Raw genomic sequence first — 20,627 nt, forward strand, 5'->3', positions numbered from 1 at the left:
AAAAGAAAATAGTAGCATCAGACATTGTATGACACTGAATGCTACAGAGCAAGAAAACCAGTCTCCCCATTGTGCAAGAAAAGTATTTTCTATAAACTCAGTAATATTGTAATTGACGGTCTTCTTTTATCCTGTGTGATTAAAACAGAGACAACAGCGTGTAACTGGTGATGATACAAAATTTTTAATTTACATGCAACATTTATGGAACATCAAGGCAACAAAACATACAGTTTTGGCGGTTTAAAATTCTTTTTTTAAAAATTATTAATGTTTAGAACTGAGAAAGATGCACGACTGATTGCCCATGCACAAAATGACACCCAGAAACACGTGTCAGACTACATAAAAGACTTCAGCTAAACGACACATGTAGCTCTAAGAAAAGAGCCATCAGTGAACATGACTGAAGATCATGATTACTGCCTCCTCCAAAACACTGATGTGGTGTGACAAGTGTTTAACAGTAAGCAAGACCGATTAAATCACTGTACATTGATGCAGAATGTTAACTTGTGGAATCTGGATTCCCTCATTTTATTTGTAGTAAAAATGCATCTCTAGTTTACAAATTTATATTTAATAATGTTACTCAAGAGACAGGTGCTTAATGTGATAACAAAAAAAGTTCCATGAAGTAATGGACATTCTGGCGGTGTACGAAAAGATTTAATGGTCAGAGTTTATTACAGAGAAATTAACTGGGTGGATATTGAGGGCTTGAAAGACCTGGTGGTTTTGTTAAACTGCTTTAAAATTCTGTATTAAAATAGCATCAGTGGTTGTGTACCCTGCCATGGATATAGTGACCTCCAGCAGCATGGACTAGAGAGTTGAGATTGATTTTTATCCTCCACCTAAATCCAACAGTACCGTGAGTTCCAGAAATGCATAGCCTCATACTTAAAAAGACTAAATATTTCTTGTAGTTTCAGTAAAGGTAAGAATGAATCCTCTTTCTTTCAAGCCCACCCTATGATGACCAGTTTAAAGTAGTTGTGCCAAGGTACCATCACAAGAGGTAAATCAACCAAACCTGTACAGAGTGTAATGACATACTGTAAACACCGAGGAGTAAGCAATAATTAAAAATCTGTCTTGTATTGCAGCTACTCATGTAAACAATTTATGAAACTTCTTTGGCACAAAAAAGCATTTTCCCTAGCACTTATAAATACAATGTACTTACATGCATTTTACTTTTGTTTAAAAAGTTACTAATCATACTGATAAGCATTACCTTGATTAGGAAAATTCATAGATAAAGGATCCATTGTATCTTACAAAGAATTAAGAATATAGTTTGCAATTCAAAAATTATTTTGCAAACTTTGAAACTGTAGGGTAATCTGGAAAGTTAGTTACATTTAAAAAATTACTCCCTTTTTTTTTTCCTCCTATCAGTAATTTAAATCAGTGGCAAGTAATTTGAGAAAACTGACTTAAGAGTTCTGCTGTATTACCTAAGCAAAAAGAATACCTATTGCACTCCTACAGGGATGAGAAAAGTCTTTAACACACAACTACAGTCATTACATTGTTTCCCCTTTTTCACCCTCCTTGGGATCTTACCAATAAACACAGAATCCAAACTTTACAAGATGCTTACCCCCATCATCCAGAGCCCCCATCTTTTCAGCAGGAAATTTCTTGTATGATGTTAGATTATCTGTAGCCCAGGCCACTTAAAAGCATTTAGTGAGTTTGCTCACCATTAACGAATCACTATTTATGCTTGATTTATATGATCAAGTTACATTTGTTATTCACATGCAGCTTCAAGAGTCTGTGTTTCAGTGTGATTCTTCAGTGTGACTGGGACATCTCCTAAGTGCCATGATCTTAACAGGAATGCAAAACCTAACACTGAGTCAATTTGAGAAATGCTGTTGATAGGTTAAATATGCTATTTGAGGTCCTACACAACGTACACAGATGAAAAGCTGGATTTTTAGGTATTTATTTGCCTACAAAGACTGGTGTTAAGGATTCCCTGTCTGTTCTCCAGGAGTTGATAAATATTTAAAGCACTGCAGAGTACAGTGGCTAGAGCAGGTCCAGGCTAGTGCAAGGAGAAACAAAGCTGATGGCATTTAAGTATAGGACTGATTTCCAACTGTTTCATTTTAAGAATCAGTAATAAACATCAGATTATACATTCTGTACCTCACCAAGAGATTTAAATAATTCCAGACCAAAATAGAAAATCTGAAAAGTCCTCTGGGGGAAAGAAGAAGCAAATGAAAAATGACCAAATTAGTGAATTATAAAGGTAATCATGAAAAGAATAAATAAAGCAGCTTATTATTTAACTCAGAACTAGCAGTCTTCACTGCAAGTTTTTTTATGGAACATAAATCAAATGCATACAACACAAAGCTCTTCCTTGTGTGTATCTCAAGATGGTGTTAAGCCTGGACTTGTCATTTCTGTCGTGGGACTTGCAAGGTATTCACTTGATTTCAGACTTGTGAGAGACTTATAGCTTGCTACTGATGTAAGAGAGCCACAAAGACCAAGCAATGATGGAGTGTCTTCCTTTCCTGTTAAGAAAAATAAGAATTAAGCTAATAATTTTTGCAGCACAAGATTAGTTGACCACAAAAAAATGAGAGAACAGAAAAAGCTGTTTAATCTACACTACTACGAATTCCATACTATGCTTCAGCACAGGCATGTTTCATAAATATGATTGGGAAGACACAACTGACACCACACCTTCCCTATCCAGATGGTACAGAGATCCCTACAGGCTGGGCTGAAATCAGTCTTGAATTAAATTAGATTTTAATACTGCTTACAATTAAAAAAACAACCTCAAAATTCTTCATCCTTGATATTTAAAAAAAAAAAGGAATTTTACCTATTCTGTAACACTAAGGTTCTGTATTGGCAAATCTATTTAAAGCTTAGAATTGATGAGATACAAAAAGGATTCTTTTATAATAATTTATATTCTATACCCAAAATACTACTATTTCACAAATCTTCCAACATCTTCCTGCTTTTCACAATTGCCCACAAGATGGAGCAGCTAAGCTTTGATAAGCATACAGGTTTGAAAGGGGTTATGTGCTTACATTACATTTATATACACAGTTCATATCACGTTCCTCTATTTAATGGAAACACTGTCAGGCTGCATCTCCACATATAAATGCTAGATGCCAGATGTAAGAATGACAGTGGTAGTTGCAAATCCAGTGCCTTTAATCATTCTTTTAAAACAAACAAAAAAACAAACATAGAGTTTGTTACAGCAGAAAGCTCTCAGAAGATCCTCCTTGTAGTAGAGCTGACTGGTTCTGTGATGGAGAAGGAAGAGATGTGCAACATATTTGAAGATTAGCTTTAAATACAGAGGAGTGGGGTGGGTATCGTCATAAATCCAAACTTCTTCAAATCAAAGTCCTTAGGGAAAGTGAAACAAGTCATATAACATAATGAAAATCATGTTTTTCAACGCATATTTTCTTCACACTGAAAATTCGTCTCACAGGGACTGAAGTTCAGAGCTATGAAGAACAAAATTAAAGGAAGACATTAGACTGGCTCTGTACCTTCATTTAACAAATTAATGCCATCTTGCTTCCCATCTTGTGAGTGACCTGGATCCAGAGAGGATTGAGAAAGACTAACTTCTGCTGAAAGTTGGTCCAGACTTTGAAAACTTTTCCTGCAAAGCAAGTAATATTTGATAGCAACACATTTAAAGCTATAACAAGTTATCTTCAACTCTCCTTAAAAAGTTTTCTTTAAAAACCTATGCAGTTAATCTTTCTTCTCTTAAGCACTATTTTTGTTTATTTCCTAAGCCAGTTCTTTCCTAAAGCAATGATTTCTTGTTCTGCCCTTTTTTAAAATTAATCCGAAGGAAGAAAATTTTTATGGTAAGCAAGAGAAACTGATTTTAATTACCAGCTGATCCTTGTACATTGTAACAAGTGACTCCAATAGGATATGTTCCAAAGTATGCTGAGGGAAATACATCATTTTCATCTCCCTGCTCCTGTAAGGGGGAATCAAAATAAATATTAAACTTACTCATCCCATTGTTGATTGTGCTTTCTATAGAGTAGAGTGTCCAAGGCAACAGCATTGACATCCAGAGCTCCTGGGGAAGGCCACTGATTGGTGAGGTGAGTAGTTAATTCTTGTCTTGACCTCAAGTCATTATTCTTTAGCACAGTTCTGTGAATACAAAAAAGAGTCTATTAAATGCAATTAAGATAAAGGAAAACCAGGACACAGATGATCACAGAATCACTGTGGTTGCAAGAGATCTTCAAGATAATCCAGTCCAACCATCACCCAGCACTGCCATTGTAACTCCTAAACCACATCACCCAGTGCCAGACCCAAATCCTCTTAAACACCTCCAGGAATGGTGACTCCATTACCTCCCTGGCCAACCTATTCCAATGCCTGATCACCTGAACAGTGAAAAAAATTTTCTTCTATCTAATCTGAATCTCCCCTGTCTCATCTTAAGGCCATTTCTTTGGGTCCTGTCACTGCAGGCACAGCAGAAGAGACTGACCACCACTCATTACAAACTTTTGGGTACTTGTAGAGAGCAATGAGGTCCCTACTGAGCCTCCTCCAGACTAAACACGCTCAGCTCCCCCAGAATGTGGTTTCTAGACCCTTCATGAGCCTTGCTGCCCTTCTCTGGACACACTCCAGCATTTCAACGTCCTTTTTGGAGTGAGGGGCCCAAAACTGAACACAGTACTTGAGGTGCAGCCTCACCTGTGCAGAGTACAGGGTGATCAACACTATTCTTGATACAGGCCAAGATGCCATTGGCTACCTTGGCCACCTGGGCACACTCCTGGCTCATGTTTACCATCTGTCAGCCAGCACCCCCAAACAGCTGTCAAGCCCCTACTCCCCCAGCCTGCAGCACTGCAGGGGGTTGTTGTCACCTAAGGGCAGGACCTGGCACTTCACCTTCTTGAACCTTTTGCAGTTGTCTTCAGCCCACTGATCAAGTCTGTCCAGATCTCTATGCAGAGCCTTCCTACCTTCCTGCAGATCAACACTCCCACCCAACTTGGTGCTATCTGCAAATTTACTGAGGGTGATCTCAATTTCTATGTCCAGATCATCAATAAAGATGTTAAACAGGTCTGACTCCAAAACTGAGCCTAGGGGAACACCACTAGTGACCATCCAGATGTTCCTCTTCAAGTGGCCAACAGACTGCAATTTCCACAAAGCATCCTAAACTGTTCATTTTTCCTAGGGGAAGCAACTTAGAAATGCATTGAGGCATATTTATGAACCAAAAAAAAGTTAAAATTTGAATCCTTCTACAAAAGCAATAAAGAAGAGCAACTGCATTTAAAAGGTTCTATCTGCCAGCATAATGGTAATTAACAACCCAGTATTTTGCAAGCCCACTATGGGAATGTGATATGCTTCCCTCACCACCAATTTTTTTGCAAAAAAAAATTTTTTGAGCACCCTCTCATTCCCCCTTCAATACTTTTGCAGAATGAACTAAAAACCAGACATGTTAATTCCACTGTATGCTTTCAGGCAAAATGTAACACATAGTTATTCTGTTTTCTATCACCTTACAGTTTCTAGTAACTTATGTCTATAACTGATAGAAAAACTGTAAACTGAGTATCTTAAATGCTCAAATTAGTTTTGCCTTGTATTCCCAATGAAGCAAACCAGTTCTCTAAAATTCTGGAAATTAGGAACCTAATACGCCAGTACTGGAAATCACCAAAAGTCATACAGAAATAAGGAAAGTACATAGTTCTTTAGGCTCCAATACAGGACCAGCCTTTTTCCAATAGTACAAGGCAACCTTTGATTTGCCCTTATACTGCTGTAGAATAACTAGAAATAAAAGTATTATCATTTTTTAATTGAGTTTTCTAAGTTCTCCAATCCACAAAGTACTAGACAGTAGTAAAATGTTGCTCTACAATGAGTTTGACTATCTCTGGCCTGAAGCAAAAGCTAATTTACTCATCTCCATACCAAATGTACTCAGAAGTTCAAAGCCAAATGCCATATTGCTATCCAAAATGCCAAACTGCACAGCAAATTCAATAACTATTCATGGCACACATACATTTACATGAATTTTCCAGTAACATTGTCAACAGGTCTATTTTTACAATGCAGTTTTTATTCTGGTGGTATCTGAACTGCTTAGACAGGAACCTCTGTAAGGGCACATAACAGTGCCCAAAGAGCCAAAATTTCCCACAAAACAAAGTAGGACAGTAGTAAGCTCAGTAAGGAATTTTTAGCAGCTGAGGTTGACAGAGGAGATTCAGAGTTTTACTGTACAAGAAGGGGATGAAGCACCACCGTGATTAAAACTAGTTTCAAGAAACTTCTCTCAAGATTACTAATTCCCTCAGCATTCATACAAGTAAACAATCAACTTTTCTACCCAGGAATCCACCCCCTCACTCTCCTCTCTAAGAGATCTACAGGAATAACCACTTTGGTAACTCAAAGCTCTCAATAATTCCAAATATCTTGTATGGTATTCACTTCCCCATGTAATAACCTTAATCCCATGAGGAACACTGAGCATTACACAGGGCTGTTACAGGTTTGTTGATTTGAGGAAACTGAAACAGTGAGATAGCAAGTTCTTACAAGGTTTGCCAGGTACATTACATCACCTCCTCATTCAGAAGGACATCTTGAATGTTTTCACAGAAGTTTCATAATAGGACACAGTTTATATGAACAACTATGCCCACAGTGCCTAAATGCAAATCCACACAGGTAGCACGTATATGCAAATTTCCATTTGGACAACCCCTGTAGGCTATCACAGACACACATCTACAGACAAGTTACTAATAGTGGCATTTTTGCATTTGACATTGGTTTCTATATTAAATATATCTAATATTTCTATATTCCACAAATCTTTATACCATATTAACCTGAAATTTCACCCTTTCTGTGTGAACAAAGAAATTCTGAAGCAAAGCCTCACCAAACTTCTCCAGGGATTTTAACATAACATTTAAAGATAGTTTTGGTAGATCACTTTTTAAACCACTCCAGCATGCTCAGGAAGAAAACCAGGCATCAAGTAGGATACAGAACTAACTATTCTCCCCTTAAAATTTTTATTTTGAATCTTTAAAAATATGTAAAAATAGATTTGAAACTATAAAGTCAGTCCAAGCACTGTATCAAATATATATAAACCAGTAGTATAGACGATAGAAAGTTAGACAAAATATTTACACCCGATGCTATTAGTTACCACCTATTTTATCAGCTTTGTAGATTATTTAGCTCTTTCCTCTTCTGCAGACATTTTTCCAAGTGTCGTAAGATTCCACTGCAGCAGAGAGTCATTATAAAGGCATTACCTCCAGAGAGCAATTCTCTTGATACACAAAAACTGCTACTACCTTTGTTTAACCAGACTTATTGGAAGAGTCGAAGTATTAAACTGCACAGAAACATGAAAGCATTTAGGTTGGAAGAGACCTTTAAGATCATTGAGTCCAACCATAAACCTGCCACTGCCAAGTCCACCACTAAACCACGTCCCTAAACGCCATGTCTACCCAGCATACAGAATCCTAACACTCTTAATCACCAAGATGATCCTGCTACAAATATTCAAAAACAGCAAAAGAGGTGGATACAAAAGCATTTACTGTAGAAAAAGTTTAAAAGGAAGAAAACATGATCAAGTTTTAAGGAAAAAAGCAAATACAAATTTCAAAACTCAATGTGAAAAAAAGCTGTGCAACACTATCTATTGCTGTCCTGTTCTTGTTCAGAGAAGAGAAACACTTTCTAGAGGTTAAAAGCTCTCAAAGGACAACAACCTATTTTATCTAAGGCATATTGAATTTCTACACCAGTGCACCGTTCCCCAGAATGCAAACAGTGTAACCAGTGCTGGCCAGCTCTGGGCAGAGATGCTGCAGGGTTTGAAGCAGGACTTTTCCTCATCACCAGGAGTGCAATGAGTATGTAGTTCTACTTTTAAATAAAGTTCAATGAAATATGGTTCTATTGGTTTTGTATATGTAAGGATTTAAGGATGATGCAAGGTAAGTATGTGGACAGTATGTTAAGCTGTTTAATATAGGAGTAAAAGCAGGGACACTCCAAAAAGAAAAGAGGCTAAGAGAGACAACAGGATTTACTAAAGAGAAGCTAAAAACCAAGGAAATACTATTAAATCTGAGTGAAAACAAGCATATACACCAAGCTGTTAACTCCTGTTAATTTTTCATCAGTCTGGAAAAGAACATAAAAACAGTGGCTAAAAGTAATAATCTCAGGAAGGCAGTTGGTACATGGTGAATACAGTGGATCTTAGTAAGAGATTGTATGACTTTTTTGATGAAAGACCAGCAGTGTGTGAGATACGGCTGAATAGGGTATCCTGGATTAACACAGTGGGACTGCAGAGTGCAGAAGGTTTTGTGCAGTGTAGGAAGAATATGTAAGAGGGTTAAGTCCATTTATGGTACATTCTCTAATCTAGGTATGAAAAAATTCTTGATTTTCTGAGAGTCAGTGAACTTCCCCTCTCTCATCCAACTAACTGGTACCTTCTGTGTCTACAATTATTTCCATCTCTTTATAATCATGCTGGCGAAAAGTAGCAGTAGCTGTTTTATAACCTGCAGAAAGGAAACAGTTGTACCCTTAGCAGTCCTTACCCCAACCAACACTTCTGTAAAATAACTTCATATAGGGTTTCAAGTTCTGCAAGCATTATAAAAATAAAGAAATTATGAATAGATAGGTAGAGAAAGAACACTCAACAACAAGCAAAACATCAGTCTATTACCAACACTATTTTCAAACAGACTCCAAAAAACAGCACTGTACCAGCTATTAGGAAGGAAATTATCCCAGCTGAAACCAGGGCATTTCTTTTAAAATAACCAAACATCCCTTGTACTACTTCACAGCATAGGTTTTTCCATAATGCATACATATAAGGGTAGTGTAACATACACAGTCTTGCCATGTTGTCCCAGGATACCCTATTTATGACACTTAAATTGTGGTGGGATATTTTTAATATCTGAAAAAAAATAAAAACTCCACACAAATTGAAAATACTACTGCAATAATTTGTTTGGCAAATTTATTTTTTAGTATTAAGATGTTCTCATCTTAATACTAAAATACATTTTTAATGTATCTAAATCTTAATACTAAAATACATTTTTAGAAACGAACAAATATATCCCTTACGTTTATATTTTTTGTTCTCTATACCAGGAACTACTACTAAAATTAGGCTCCTCTTCAAAACCAAAAAAACCTGTTCAGTTAAAAACATCCTGTTAATGAATTCCAGCCTATTACAAAAGATTACTGATGAGTCATTAACTAATCAATACCAACATACTCCCAAATTGGAAATAAGTGTCTGCAGATACATATGCTCCCTCCAGGCCTGTAAATTTACTTACTTTTATTCACGAATAACAGAAGCAGCCAAAGTATTCATCAGGTTTACATAGCTATTCCCAGAAGTATCTCTGCATGCTTTTGACTCTCAGTTCCTTAATTGTGTATTTAAGAAGCTGGGAAATGTGAGATTAGTGAAGTCTTCCAATAAACATCCTTCTCCTCTACTGTTCACTGACCCTGTGTTTCTCAGGTACCCTTCAGAATATTTACTTGCACATTTCCTCAACTTTTAGTATTTTGAGCTGTTTATTTAATGATTTATTGTTTTGAGAATATTAACCACATGCAGGATATATTTTTGTACAGTACACACACAAAAATAAAATACAATTGACAAGTTACTGCCCATTTCCATCCCTGCTGCCTTTCAGTTCTGGTACAATCATGTTAGGGGGCACTGGGAAAATGAAGCATCAAAGTTAGCTATTTAAAATTTTTTTTTGCAAAGCTTTTTTGTTTTGTCTGTTTTTGTTTGTTTATGGTTTTAAAATTTAATTCCTAAGATAACCCCACAAACACTTCTGTTTACACTAGCACTGCTTTTGGCAGCTCAGCTGCCTCTCAAAAGATTAAGAAATGACTGCTTCGAATTAATACATCTAAGACTTCTGCATCTTGCAAGTGTGACCTGACTTAATAGTGAGAGACAGGGACAAAAGACAACCTGTATGTGGGGTTCCTGCATGCAGAACAGAAATTACATGAAACAGTGATTATATTTGGTCACTTACTATACTGTAACTGCAGCCTCTGTGAATTTAAAAATTAATAAGTAAATAGAATTTAATCTCAAGTTTAGTCCAAGCAAATATAGAAAAACCTTTCCTGGGTAACCACATAAAATTTCTGGTCTCATTTCAGCTATACTGGATTTCCAATTTCCCCCAGATCAAATCCAGATTCATTGGAAGCTTATTCCAAAAGTTCCATTTACAGATTTTTTTTGTTTAATAAAACAAAACTCAGTTCTGTTTCCAATTATACCTATGAAAAACCAGTAATTTCTTACCTGCAGGTTTAATTTCTCCAAATCCAGAAAATGCCAGTCCAGTTGGCAATTTGCCCTCCTACCAGCAGATGAAGACAGGAAATAAACCAAACAGACTAATTCCCTAAGAAAGGGAATTACATCAGATGAGTGTTCCAGTTCAAGAACTACCTGAGTAGTGAAAAGTAAAAGTGAAAATAAAAGCTTAAAAAAAATAAAACATTTGAATAAGAACAAGCTTCAAAACCCCTTATTTAGGACAGGAAATATGGAATGCAAACTTAAATTGACAGCATACATGAATATAACTAAAATCTGTAAAAGCAACTCCAAAATAAAAAGGGAACTCCCAAGCTGTCAGTACTGTAGCACAGCAGTGAGCTGTCTGGACTGGTATGTCATTGGACTTTGAGAAATTAGATCAGCAGGTATGAAAATGAGTTACTTACCAGTAGAGTTTGATGCTGCAATATATGATCTCTGTCAGATTTGTGCCCTGTGCAGTGATACACTATTCCCCAACCTAGATAGATCCCAGAGCAGTTAGATCCCAGCAGGTTTTCTAAAGGCAGTTGCTGCAGTGAAAAAAAAGCAGGAATGTCCTACCGCAACACATTTTCTTATTCTGACTGACCAACAGATCTTTTGTGTATCACAGCAATGGCACTACTTATGCCACAGAACAGACACCCTTGAAGCTTCTTCAGCATTTTTTAATCCTCCTTTATTGTCTCTTAGAGAGATCTTGAACTATATCCTCCAGTAACAAAATTAGTTATCAATTTTACACAGCCTTTTATATTCTTGACCTTTGGATAACTTGAGGAAGTTTATACTGTCAGAAATACTGGCAGCTGGACTCCTGAGTTCTAGTCTAACTGCAGTGAAGACTTTGTTTCAGAACACAGACATCCAAAAGGAATACCATAATATGTTGACTTTGCATATGCTCATTAAAATAGCACTGCAGCATGTGATTGACACTCTTCGTGTCCTTGCACAAATAACTTGATTCTCTGGAGGAGGATGACAGGCACAACACAACCAGTTTTCCCAGGTAGTAGGTCTTGACAGAAAACAAGAATGCTGATCCTGATCAGCAACCAAACTACTGAAAAAGTAAAGAGCAGATTTAAAGTCAGCTCTTCAACTATCGGATCAGCTGAGAAATGGAGGATTCTTAGCAAATATGCTTTTTTTTTGACAGATTGTCTAATTTGCCGTCTGTAAATATTCTCGCAAACTCAGCTTGTCATTTAAGGATTTTTTTTCCCTTTGTCAGTGATGTAAATACAAAATATCCATTTATAGCTGAAGCCCTTTAAAAAAAACATTTCTACAAGGGTGTCAGAAAAAAAATAAATCAAGATCTTCCTTCTTAACAGGTCAGGAAAATTTCTCTAAAACCACTGGTCTTCTCAATAATTTTTTTGCCATTTTAACATGATTCCTTTGAATTCAGTAAAAACAGGAGAAAAAACTGCAAAATGGTTGAGTAAATTTAAGAAATGAAGCACAAAACCCTGTGACTCTCAGAAGCAAATGGTAATGCAAGGTTATTTATCTAAACAGATAAAGCACAAAGAGATCAAATTCAGGCTCTATGATCGCAATCCAGCAGTTAATGATTATGCACCATGATTGACTTACCATATTTTTTACCTATTTTTTTCTAATCCTTCCATTTGCAGCATCAAGTTATTCAAACTCTTTTATGAAAACAAAGCCTCAGGTTCACCTGAGGTTCCAGACATGATTCTCTTTGTGGAATTAGAAGAGGAAAACACTGATGTTTGCTGTATTACTATGCCAAAGCAAGTATTCTTTTTCTGCCACAGTTCAGGTAAGTTCAGGTATATTAACAAAGGAAGAAACTCATAATGCACACAATATGCTTTCCTACTGTGAATGCACATCATTTGCAACTGCACTGCCCTGAGGCCTCCAGAGGCTCAATACTTGTCATTATTATTATTAACAGGTTCCCCTGTTACCAATCTTACAATCCTGCATTGGATACATATTCTGGAATTTGGAATGCATGAAGTGCTAACATCCAGGTAACTTATTTAAAGCTTTCTTGTACTTCTATGTGATGCCTTTATCCACAGAATCAAAGTTATGGGAGAAGAGAAGAAAGATGCCACTATAAAAACAGATTTTAGTATTACACGTTAGAGACTCCTGGAAGGGGACACACTGCCATGCTAAGGTCATTAAGTATGCAAAACGGTGAAAGGAAAGTCCCTATGGGTCTCTAACCCACTAAGGGGTGTGCAGGGGAGAAGGCAGCAGAAGGCAGACTCCTTGCAAAAATGAGTATTTTTCATTTTGGAGTTAGAAAACATTTTGCTGTAAATATTCCAACACATCCTTGAAGACACCAATAGCTTCAAAAGCTTTAAACTTCTTTAGAATGTTAAAGTTTATTTTAAATAAACCTTTTAACCACCTTTTTTAACAGTTCTGAATGAGATAATAAAATATGAGGGTTTAAAAAGAAATGCCTCCCTATTTACTGCACCTTGTACGTAAGGTTTTTCCTTCAGGCTGCTATCAACCCAGAAACTTTTGGCTTCCTCTTGCACAATAAACCCATGTGAATTCTAAGAATAGAATCATCATATTGGAGGCTTGATTGCAAATTGTTTAATTCTACATAGTTCTGTACCTTGCCCTGTATGTTCCACTCTGAATTGCAGGAGTCTCTCTGTCTATGTCCTACGCCCAGCTGAACTCTTCCCAGTTATATTTGCAGAAAAGGAAACACCCATGTCTTCTCGGGTTTCCACCTCACTAAAACCAGAACTTCCCTTCTTGCTGTCAACTCACACCCTTGTAAAACAGAATGGGATTACAATACTGCAGCAAACTTCAAAAGAAAAAATTATACAAAGACAAAATTCAAAATACTGCCTAAATGAAAGTTTTAACTTCTCTCAGAATATGTAATATTTTTTCTTTGCTGTAAAAAAACAGACAAACAAACAAACAAACAAAAAAACAAAACAAAAAAACCCCAAAACCAGACAAGCTGAAAAAAGAAGGACCTGAAAATCAACCAGACTGCAATACTAAGGATTTCAAACTGCTGCTCAAACTGAGGGAGAAGCAGAGGATAGACAGGAAGCATTACAAATAAAAGCATGGCTAATGTGAATTAGGGCTTGATAGCAGGATCCATGAAAGCTTTAAATGGAAAGAAGGATTAGCATTCTCAGTTTTCACATTCTAGGGAAGAAATTTGCCAAGATCAAAGATTAAAATTTAATCTTCAACTTCCTTTCAGTGAGGAAATAAAGAAGCTGCAACAAATTGGATTTACTGTACTTAAGCAGTTGAGGAATTCAGTTCCTTTAAAAAAAGGGAAAGTCTTAATAGAGGACAATCTGAAATGAGGGCAAGAGGGCTAAAAAATTGATCCAGCTTTCCTATTTCTCCAGATGATTTAGGTTTTGAGCTAGGATTACAAAACCAGACAACCCACATTAAAGTTTTACTCACAAGGAGACACAAAACACAAGCTAAATTTCAAAGCCTTTGCTCAGACCTTTCTGCTTCCGTTTCCTTGGAGAAGCTTTTCTCTGCTTTGTCCCTGACAGCCCAGCCCTAGCCTACATCCTCTACAGCTTTGTGTCTTCCTCTCTGACCCTGCCCTGCCTGCTCGCAGGCCGAGTACTTGAGGCAGCACTCTGCAGACTTCAGAGAGTTTACAAATGGCATCTTGACAAAGTGAGGGCAAGCAGAGATACTATTTTCATAAGCAAGTTTTTTAACCAAATGGGGCATGATTATTCATTGAAAAGAAATCCTCTTTGCTACAGAGAATATGGTACATCTCCCTTTACATAATCCATAGTAGATCGGTAGGACATGGTGTGTTTGAAACAGAGAAGCCAATTTTGGCTTGAGTTAAACATGTATGAATTTACTCTGCATGCTGCTCACAGAACTACTGTGCTGCAGAGAATGAGCTGATGAACCTTTCTGAGAGGCAAGGAGCATTACCCTGAGCTCCACACAGTGCTAACATAGGGAAAAAAGGTATGTGAACAGAGTACTCCAGCAGTCAGTGCCTGGAAAAGAGGGAAGTGTGACAGGCTGTGCAGACATACATAGCACACTGACTGCAATTAAAGAGTATCACTGAAAAAACCCCAGCTTCTCAGGATGGCAGGTACACTGTCATTTCCTGTCTTTACAAAGACATTTGTATTATCCAGATAGAAATTGCAGTATTGCTGAATATTAAAATATTAAGAATTATTAATATTAAAATGTTAAGCTATATTAAGACATTAAGAATGGAGTACAAGCACAGTTTGAACCTTGAAAAGGCTCATTCTGAAGTAACAGCCAGACAAGTTAAACCTATCTTTAAGAACTGACAACGCACACAAAAAATTTTTAGTTACACAGTCAAGCTTAATTCAATATAAGATGCGAGTGTACCTCACACCTATGGGTGCCTTAATCAGTGACAGAATTCCAGACATGGAAGACTGACTTTTTTTCCCCCCATAACTTTCCTTCTTTCTCTCCAGATCAAGATGGGTATATAGGAAGAAACAGTAGAGAAAGATAAAAAACAGGGTGGTATAAAATATAGCACAGTCATTGAATTTACAAAGTAAATTTCACACACGTGATAAATTGAAAAAAAAAAATTACATCAGTTGGGACAAAGCGGCTGTACCATCTTACACCAGGCACACCAGCCTGAAAACCTGAAGAAATTCTTTAGGAGGAAACCTGTGTTGGTAAGCATTACACAAATCACTGTTTTCATTTCAGCAAAACACACAGAAGAAGAAAAAAATTTTAAAGCATTTTGTGAGTTTTTCTGCTTTGCATACAATGCTTTCCTTTTCACTTTGTTTAAAAAGATGTTCTGGGTTAAAGTGATCAGCTTTTATAACATCAGTGAGTCAATATGCAGGAGATGAGTCATTCAGGAAATTGATGGAATCTCTCTTGTAATCATACATCAATACATATATACCTATATAAATATCAATTTCAGATGCAGAATCTGAACTTTAAAGTAACAAATATCAGCAGAGCTTTTCATAACACAGGTAGTGGGTTAGTCAAAAGAAAGACTAAAAATCAGGGAAAAAAGCCTGTTTAAGCTGACCTAAAGAGTTTTAATGCAAGGATATTGCGGACCAATGGTTCCAGATTTTGCTCAGTCACATCTTTGACTGAGTTAACTAGTCCTTCAAGGCAGTGGTCTCCAAAGTGAGATGCACAAGATAATCCTTTGGGGTACTGGCAAAAGCCCTTTTTGTACTGTTAATAAAATTTTTTAAATATAACATTTTGTTTATTTCATTTTTATCTTACACTTTTCAATTTCTATTTTTGTATGTTTAAGAACACAAATAATACATTAGCACAACTTATAAATAAATATGTCTACACTGGGGGGGGATGCTAAAAATTTTTTATCGATGGGGTGCACAATAAAATGTCTCCTTGCTTCAAGAAACATTCAACATTTCTTTGCACAAACATAGAGGAGGAAGTAATGTCTGCCTTTGTACATTTTGAATACTCCAGGATGCAGTTCCTTGATGATTTGGGATCCCTCTACCATCAAATTACAATTCTGTAATTTGAATGTTACAGAATTCAAACTGTTTTCTTCTTTTTTTTTTCCATGCCACGGATCACAGGCTTCTCTTGGCTGTCCTCCTGTGAGCTGTTAATTTTAAGCACTTTAAGACCTTTAGAACTGCCTCACCCTCACTAAAAATACACTATTCTTATAGAAGAGTGGAGCCAAAAGCACTGTTCTGTAGTGTTCAACTACAACACCACCTAGGAAAAAACACACTACAGTGATGACATCTGAAGAAGGCAAATGAAGGCCCTGAGTAGCTCATCATTATTACAATTCACACAACTGAAATGCCTCCTGAACACTGATGGGCTGGGGGCACCGACCACCTCTCCAGGAAGCCTGTTCCAGTGTTTGATCTCCCCCTGGGTAAAACGCTGTTTCCCAATGTCCAGTCTGAACCTCTTCCTGATAAGCCATGCATTAGCTTAAATGTGTTGAGCTGATGATCAGGTTGTCTATTGCAGATTCCCTTTTATAACTTGATTTGCCATCAGACACCTGCCAACAAAATCAGAGGTCCAATCCCCAGATGGGTGGGCATATTGCTAAGAAATTCAACTAAGCTGAGCGACACAAAGAAATGTTACTCTTTTGTGAGTAATTGATAAATTTTCAGCTTCAACATTTTCCAGATATTGGTATTCATAAGATCTGTAAAATGGCTTTTAACTAAATTGGAAACTATGTTGTTCATTGTAGTTTGAATATTCAAGTGTGTGAGACAAAGTTAAGAATACTGAACATTGCAGAACATGAAGCATAGCAGCTGTAAAAGAAAAATTCCTTCCAAATTTCTCTGACCTCCTATCCCCATATTTATTTCATGCTTTACAGCAAACCCCCTTAGTAAACCTGCACACAGAAAAGATTCTCTGTAGCAGATCTAATTTTTAACCTGAAGGTCTTGCTGATCTGTCTGTCGATCCTGTGTTAACTGGTTTCCACGTTAGCAACAGTAACAGCCTATACCATCAAGGAAGTCAGATCCCTATTCCTTACCTCACGCTTCTTTTTTTGGGTGGAGGGCAGAAATAGATACAGACTCAGATTCTGACAAGTCCACTGACAATATGCATAAAACATTTTGCTTTGTATGCCTGTGAAATACCCTTTTGGAAACCTCAACAAAACCTTACTCAACAAAAGTTTGAAGCCATAGGCCTTGCTACCTAAAACAGCAGCCAGTAGAATAGAAGAGCATCATTAAAAAGAAAGCATAGAATATTTATTTATAATAGTTCCAATTACAGAGCAAACAATCCTAAACCGGACCTTGAAGAGTTTTATAAACAGCAATGCAGTAAGCCTTGGACAGAATTACAGTCCCAAATTTGCTCTTATCTGCTGATGAAGAACTCCAACAGATTACAGCATACTTCACTGCTTCAAAATGCTAGTAATAGTAGGGGAGCAAAACACTGAGTTTCGGTATTACTTCAACATCGTTCTAAAATGGCTGGACCATAAAAAGCAATTGGCCAAAACTCATGCCTCATTACAGACACAACATTACTGATACAACACATTCTGCTGCCAGACCACCCTTGGATGGAATAAAAAAACCCAACACAAATACCAAATATGATTAAATTAATTATGCCTGGTGTTGACCATTAGAAACCTGCTAGGAATATTTCTTCCCCTCCCACACCTGACAGGCACACTACACTCACAGCAATAAAAATTTAAAATTATACCTCTCCAAATAGCTAGTGTAGTTCAGACTCCTGACTGCAGTGTCTTACAAACAGATATACAAGAACATACTGTCAAGATACAACAGAAGTTATTCCACAGTTTGAGCCTTTACATAAACAAAAAATCAAACAAAATCAAACCTGAAAGACTGAGATTTTCAGAGCAGTCTGACTGCATATATCTCAGGTAAAATTAAACAGCAGGTATGAACATTCAAAATTTCCAGTATCAGAGTAAGTTTAAATGAGTTCACACCTTCCCCCACCTCCCCCAAATAACCAGGGATGCCAAAGCAGTATAACATGAATCATTAGGCATATCAGTAAATTCAGAGAAGTCAAGAATAGGTATCTCTCAAAAACTTGCAGTCAATCAGAAGGAAAAAAAAGAAACTTGGAAAATCATCTTTTTTTCTTCCTCAACTCTGAATTTGGCCTAAATAAAATGCCAATTCTGTATTCATGGACATTTTCAAAAAATCCATTTCAAGCACTGGCAATAAAATGATCCATCACGAGAGAAAGAGAGAAGCAGAAAAAAAATGCTGCTTTGCTTACAAGCTAGAAGTACTTTACTTCACAGGAAAGACCCTTTTGGATGGTGTCTTTATACATTCTCTTTATCACAGATTGTTTCCAAGATCTCAGACGGCTGCCATGTTACTCTAGGACTCAGATATTTACAAATTAATCCAGATTTAAGGCAAAATAACTTGTCTTTTATTTGTTATGAACAGAACATTCAACTGCTGCAGGTGCACCCTATGGCAGCTTCATGGCAACCTATTACCAGCGACTCCTCCATCTGCCTGGGTCTTCAAACACAGAATCATTGAATGGCTTGGGTTGGGAGGGACCTTCAAGGTCATTCACTTGCAACTCCCCTGCCATGGGCAGGAACACCTTCCACTAGACCAGGTTGCTCGAGCCCCATCCAAGGTGGCAATGTCTCTGCAACAGGAGAGTATCTCCATATCCAACAGTCAGGGCTGAGAGAATAAACTGTATAATGATCGTAAGATACTAAAATATTTATCATATTAGAAATCACATGTGCTATTAACAAAAAATAAGCTTTCTACTGTTTTAGCATTTTGCCTTGCACTGAAGAAAGGGTGATAGCAAAATGTTTTGCCAGTTTGAACAGTTTTAGGACTACCAGATGAATTATTGTGTCTGAGTCGTCACTAATAAATTAGAATCTAGCCAAAGAAAAATATTTTTTATCCCCTCTTGCCTAACTTTTAAAAAATAGTCTTCAAAAGGAAGCTGTTTTCAATACTTTTACGGGTAGCATTAAAACTGGAAGTAATAAAATATAAAGAACATTTTATAAAAATGTATTAAAAATTTAAGCAAGTTTACTGTAAGCTATTTCATATCTAAAAAAAATTTAAATATTTAATCTCAGAATTATTCTGTTTTACACTACTGCAGTTTCCAGGGAGCCATTCCCAAATCTAAGACTTGTCAGGAAAAAAAAAAAAAGCACTAGAACACATCAATTTCTTTAAGAAGTTGACTTATTTCCATAGGATCAGAAACTCTACATGTTGTATAGTTAAATAAGTTAAAAATTTAAGTAATACTGCTCTAGCAATGCTTCTCCATTATGCTAACTTACAACTGGTCTTGCAGTTCCACAATGATATATTCCAGCTGCTCCTTCTCCATTTTATGGGCTAGATCCATATCTTCAATTCTTTGTAAGAGCAATTTGTTCTGTGAGACAGATTCAGACAGCTGGTTTTCTCTGAGTCGTACCAATTCTTCAAGATAACCCTGAAAATGTAAGTTGTTAGAAAACTTTAAAGAACACTTTATCAAAACCATTTTCGATTATGTATGTTCATATTTTCTGGTTTATGATGTATGCAATTTTTTGGGGTTGTTGTAGGTTTTTTTAATTATTTATTTTTTTAACATACAAGTAAATCGTGTTTAGAGATTTCCTAATAGGTAACAGGAAAATCATATATTTATTTATATTCTTGCAGAGGAATAGAAAAATGGATGAAAAAATGAGACAGGAGAGCCACCAGCATGAAACACTAAATCATCTTTCAAAAACAACTGTCACGAGTACAAGAAAAAGATCAGAATTCTACAACTGAACAGGTGCAGGATGTTAGATAATACACAAGGATAAGAGTAGAATATATCTACATGGATCTTTATAATTAATGAAAGGGATCCAGAATTATGAATAAAATATCCAATGTTATTTTAAAGTTTCTTTGAACTTTTGAATCACACATTAAAATGACAAAGAAGGTTTCAGCATGTCAGATGTTAGTAACTTCTTGGAAATTGTCAGTTAAAACTAGATACAAGAAGTCTACACTACATAAAATTGTGCACACTCCTTGAAACCCGTGGAAAAATGAGCAACTGTTTCATAGGTGCCGACGTTTTTAAAAAGATATTAAAAACAAGGTAGATTTAATAGACACAGAATGGGTGTGTCTGTTCTCAACTCCTGTTGAATCAAGAAAACAGGTTCACATTAGCTGGTAGCAAAGTGCTACTACTGTAATTCATCACCACAAAGACTGTTAAGGGTTTGAAGCATCTCTCATATGAGAGGAAACAAAAGGAGCTGGGATTGCTCAGGTCAGAGCTGAAGAGAAGGGAAGAGGGTATGGAAAAAGAATCATATCAATGTGCATCAGTACTTAATGGGAGGCTGTATGCATGATGGAATGAGACTCTTCTGAGTGATAGCCAGTGAAAAGAGGCAATGGGCACAACCTGAAATATGAGCATACAGGAAACTATTATAGGAAAACTTTTCTTTCCTCTTTTCTTTTTTCCTCATTAAATGAACACTGGAATGGGTTGTCCAGACAGGCTGGGGAATGTGCATCCC

General features: G+C 36.6%; 1 protein-coding gene across 2 annotated transcripts in view; it reads right to left on the reverse strand.

The window, feature by feature from the left end:
- Positions 1–161: 161 nt before the first annotated feature.
- Positions 162–20,627, reverse strand: part of RUNDC3B (RUN domain containing 3B) — a 50,485-nt gene continuing 30,019 nt past the window's right edge. For both annotated transcript variants that reach the window (XM_048306583.1, XM_048306593.1), the window contains exons 8-11: positions 19,383–19,540; positions 4,045–4,191; positions 3,561–3,676; positions 162–2,543 (exon numbers count right to left, since the gene is read on the reverse strand). In XM_048306583.1, coding sequence (XP_048162540.1) covers positions 2,398–2,543; positions 3,561–3,676; positions 4,045–4,191; positions 19,383–19,540 — 567 coding nt within the window. In that variant the 3' untranslated portion in view covers positions 162–2,397. The remainder of the gene's footprint in view (positions 2,544–3,560; positions 3,677–4,044; positions 4,192–19,382; positions 19,541–20,627) is intronic.

The sequence above is a fragment of the Corvus hawaiiensis genome, chromosome 1, assembly GCF_020740725.1.
Source record: "Corvus hawaiiensis isolate bCorHaw1 chromosome 1, bCorHaw1.pri.cur, whole genome shotgun sequence".
Classification (NCBI taxonomy): domain Eukaryota; kingdom Metazoa; phylum Chordata; class Aves; order Passeriformes; family Corvidae; genus Corvus; species Corvus hawaiiensis.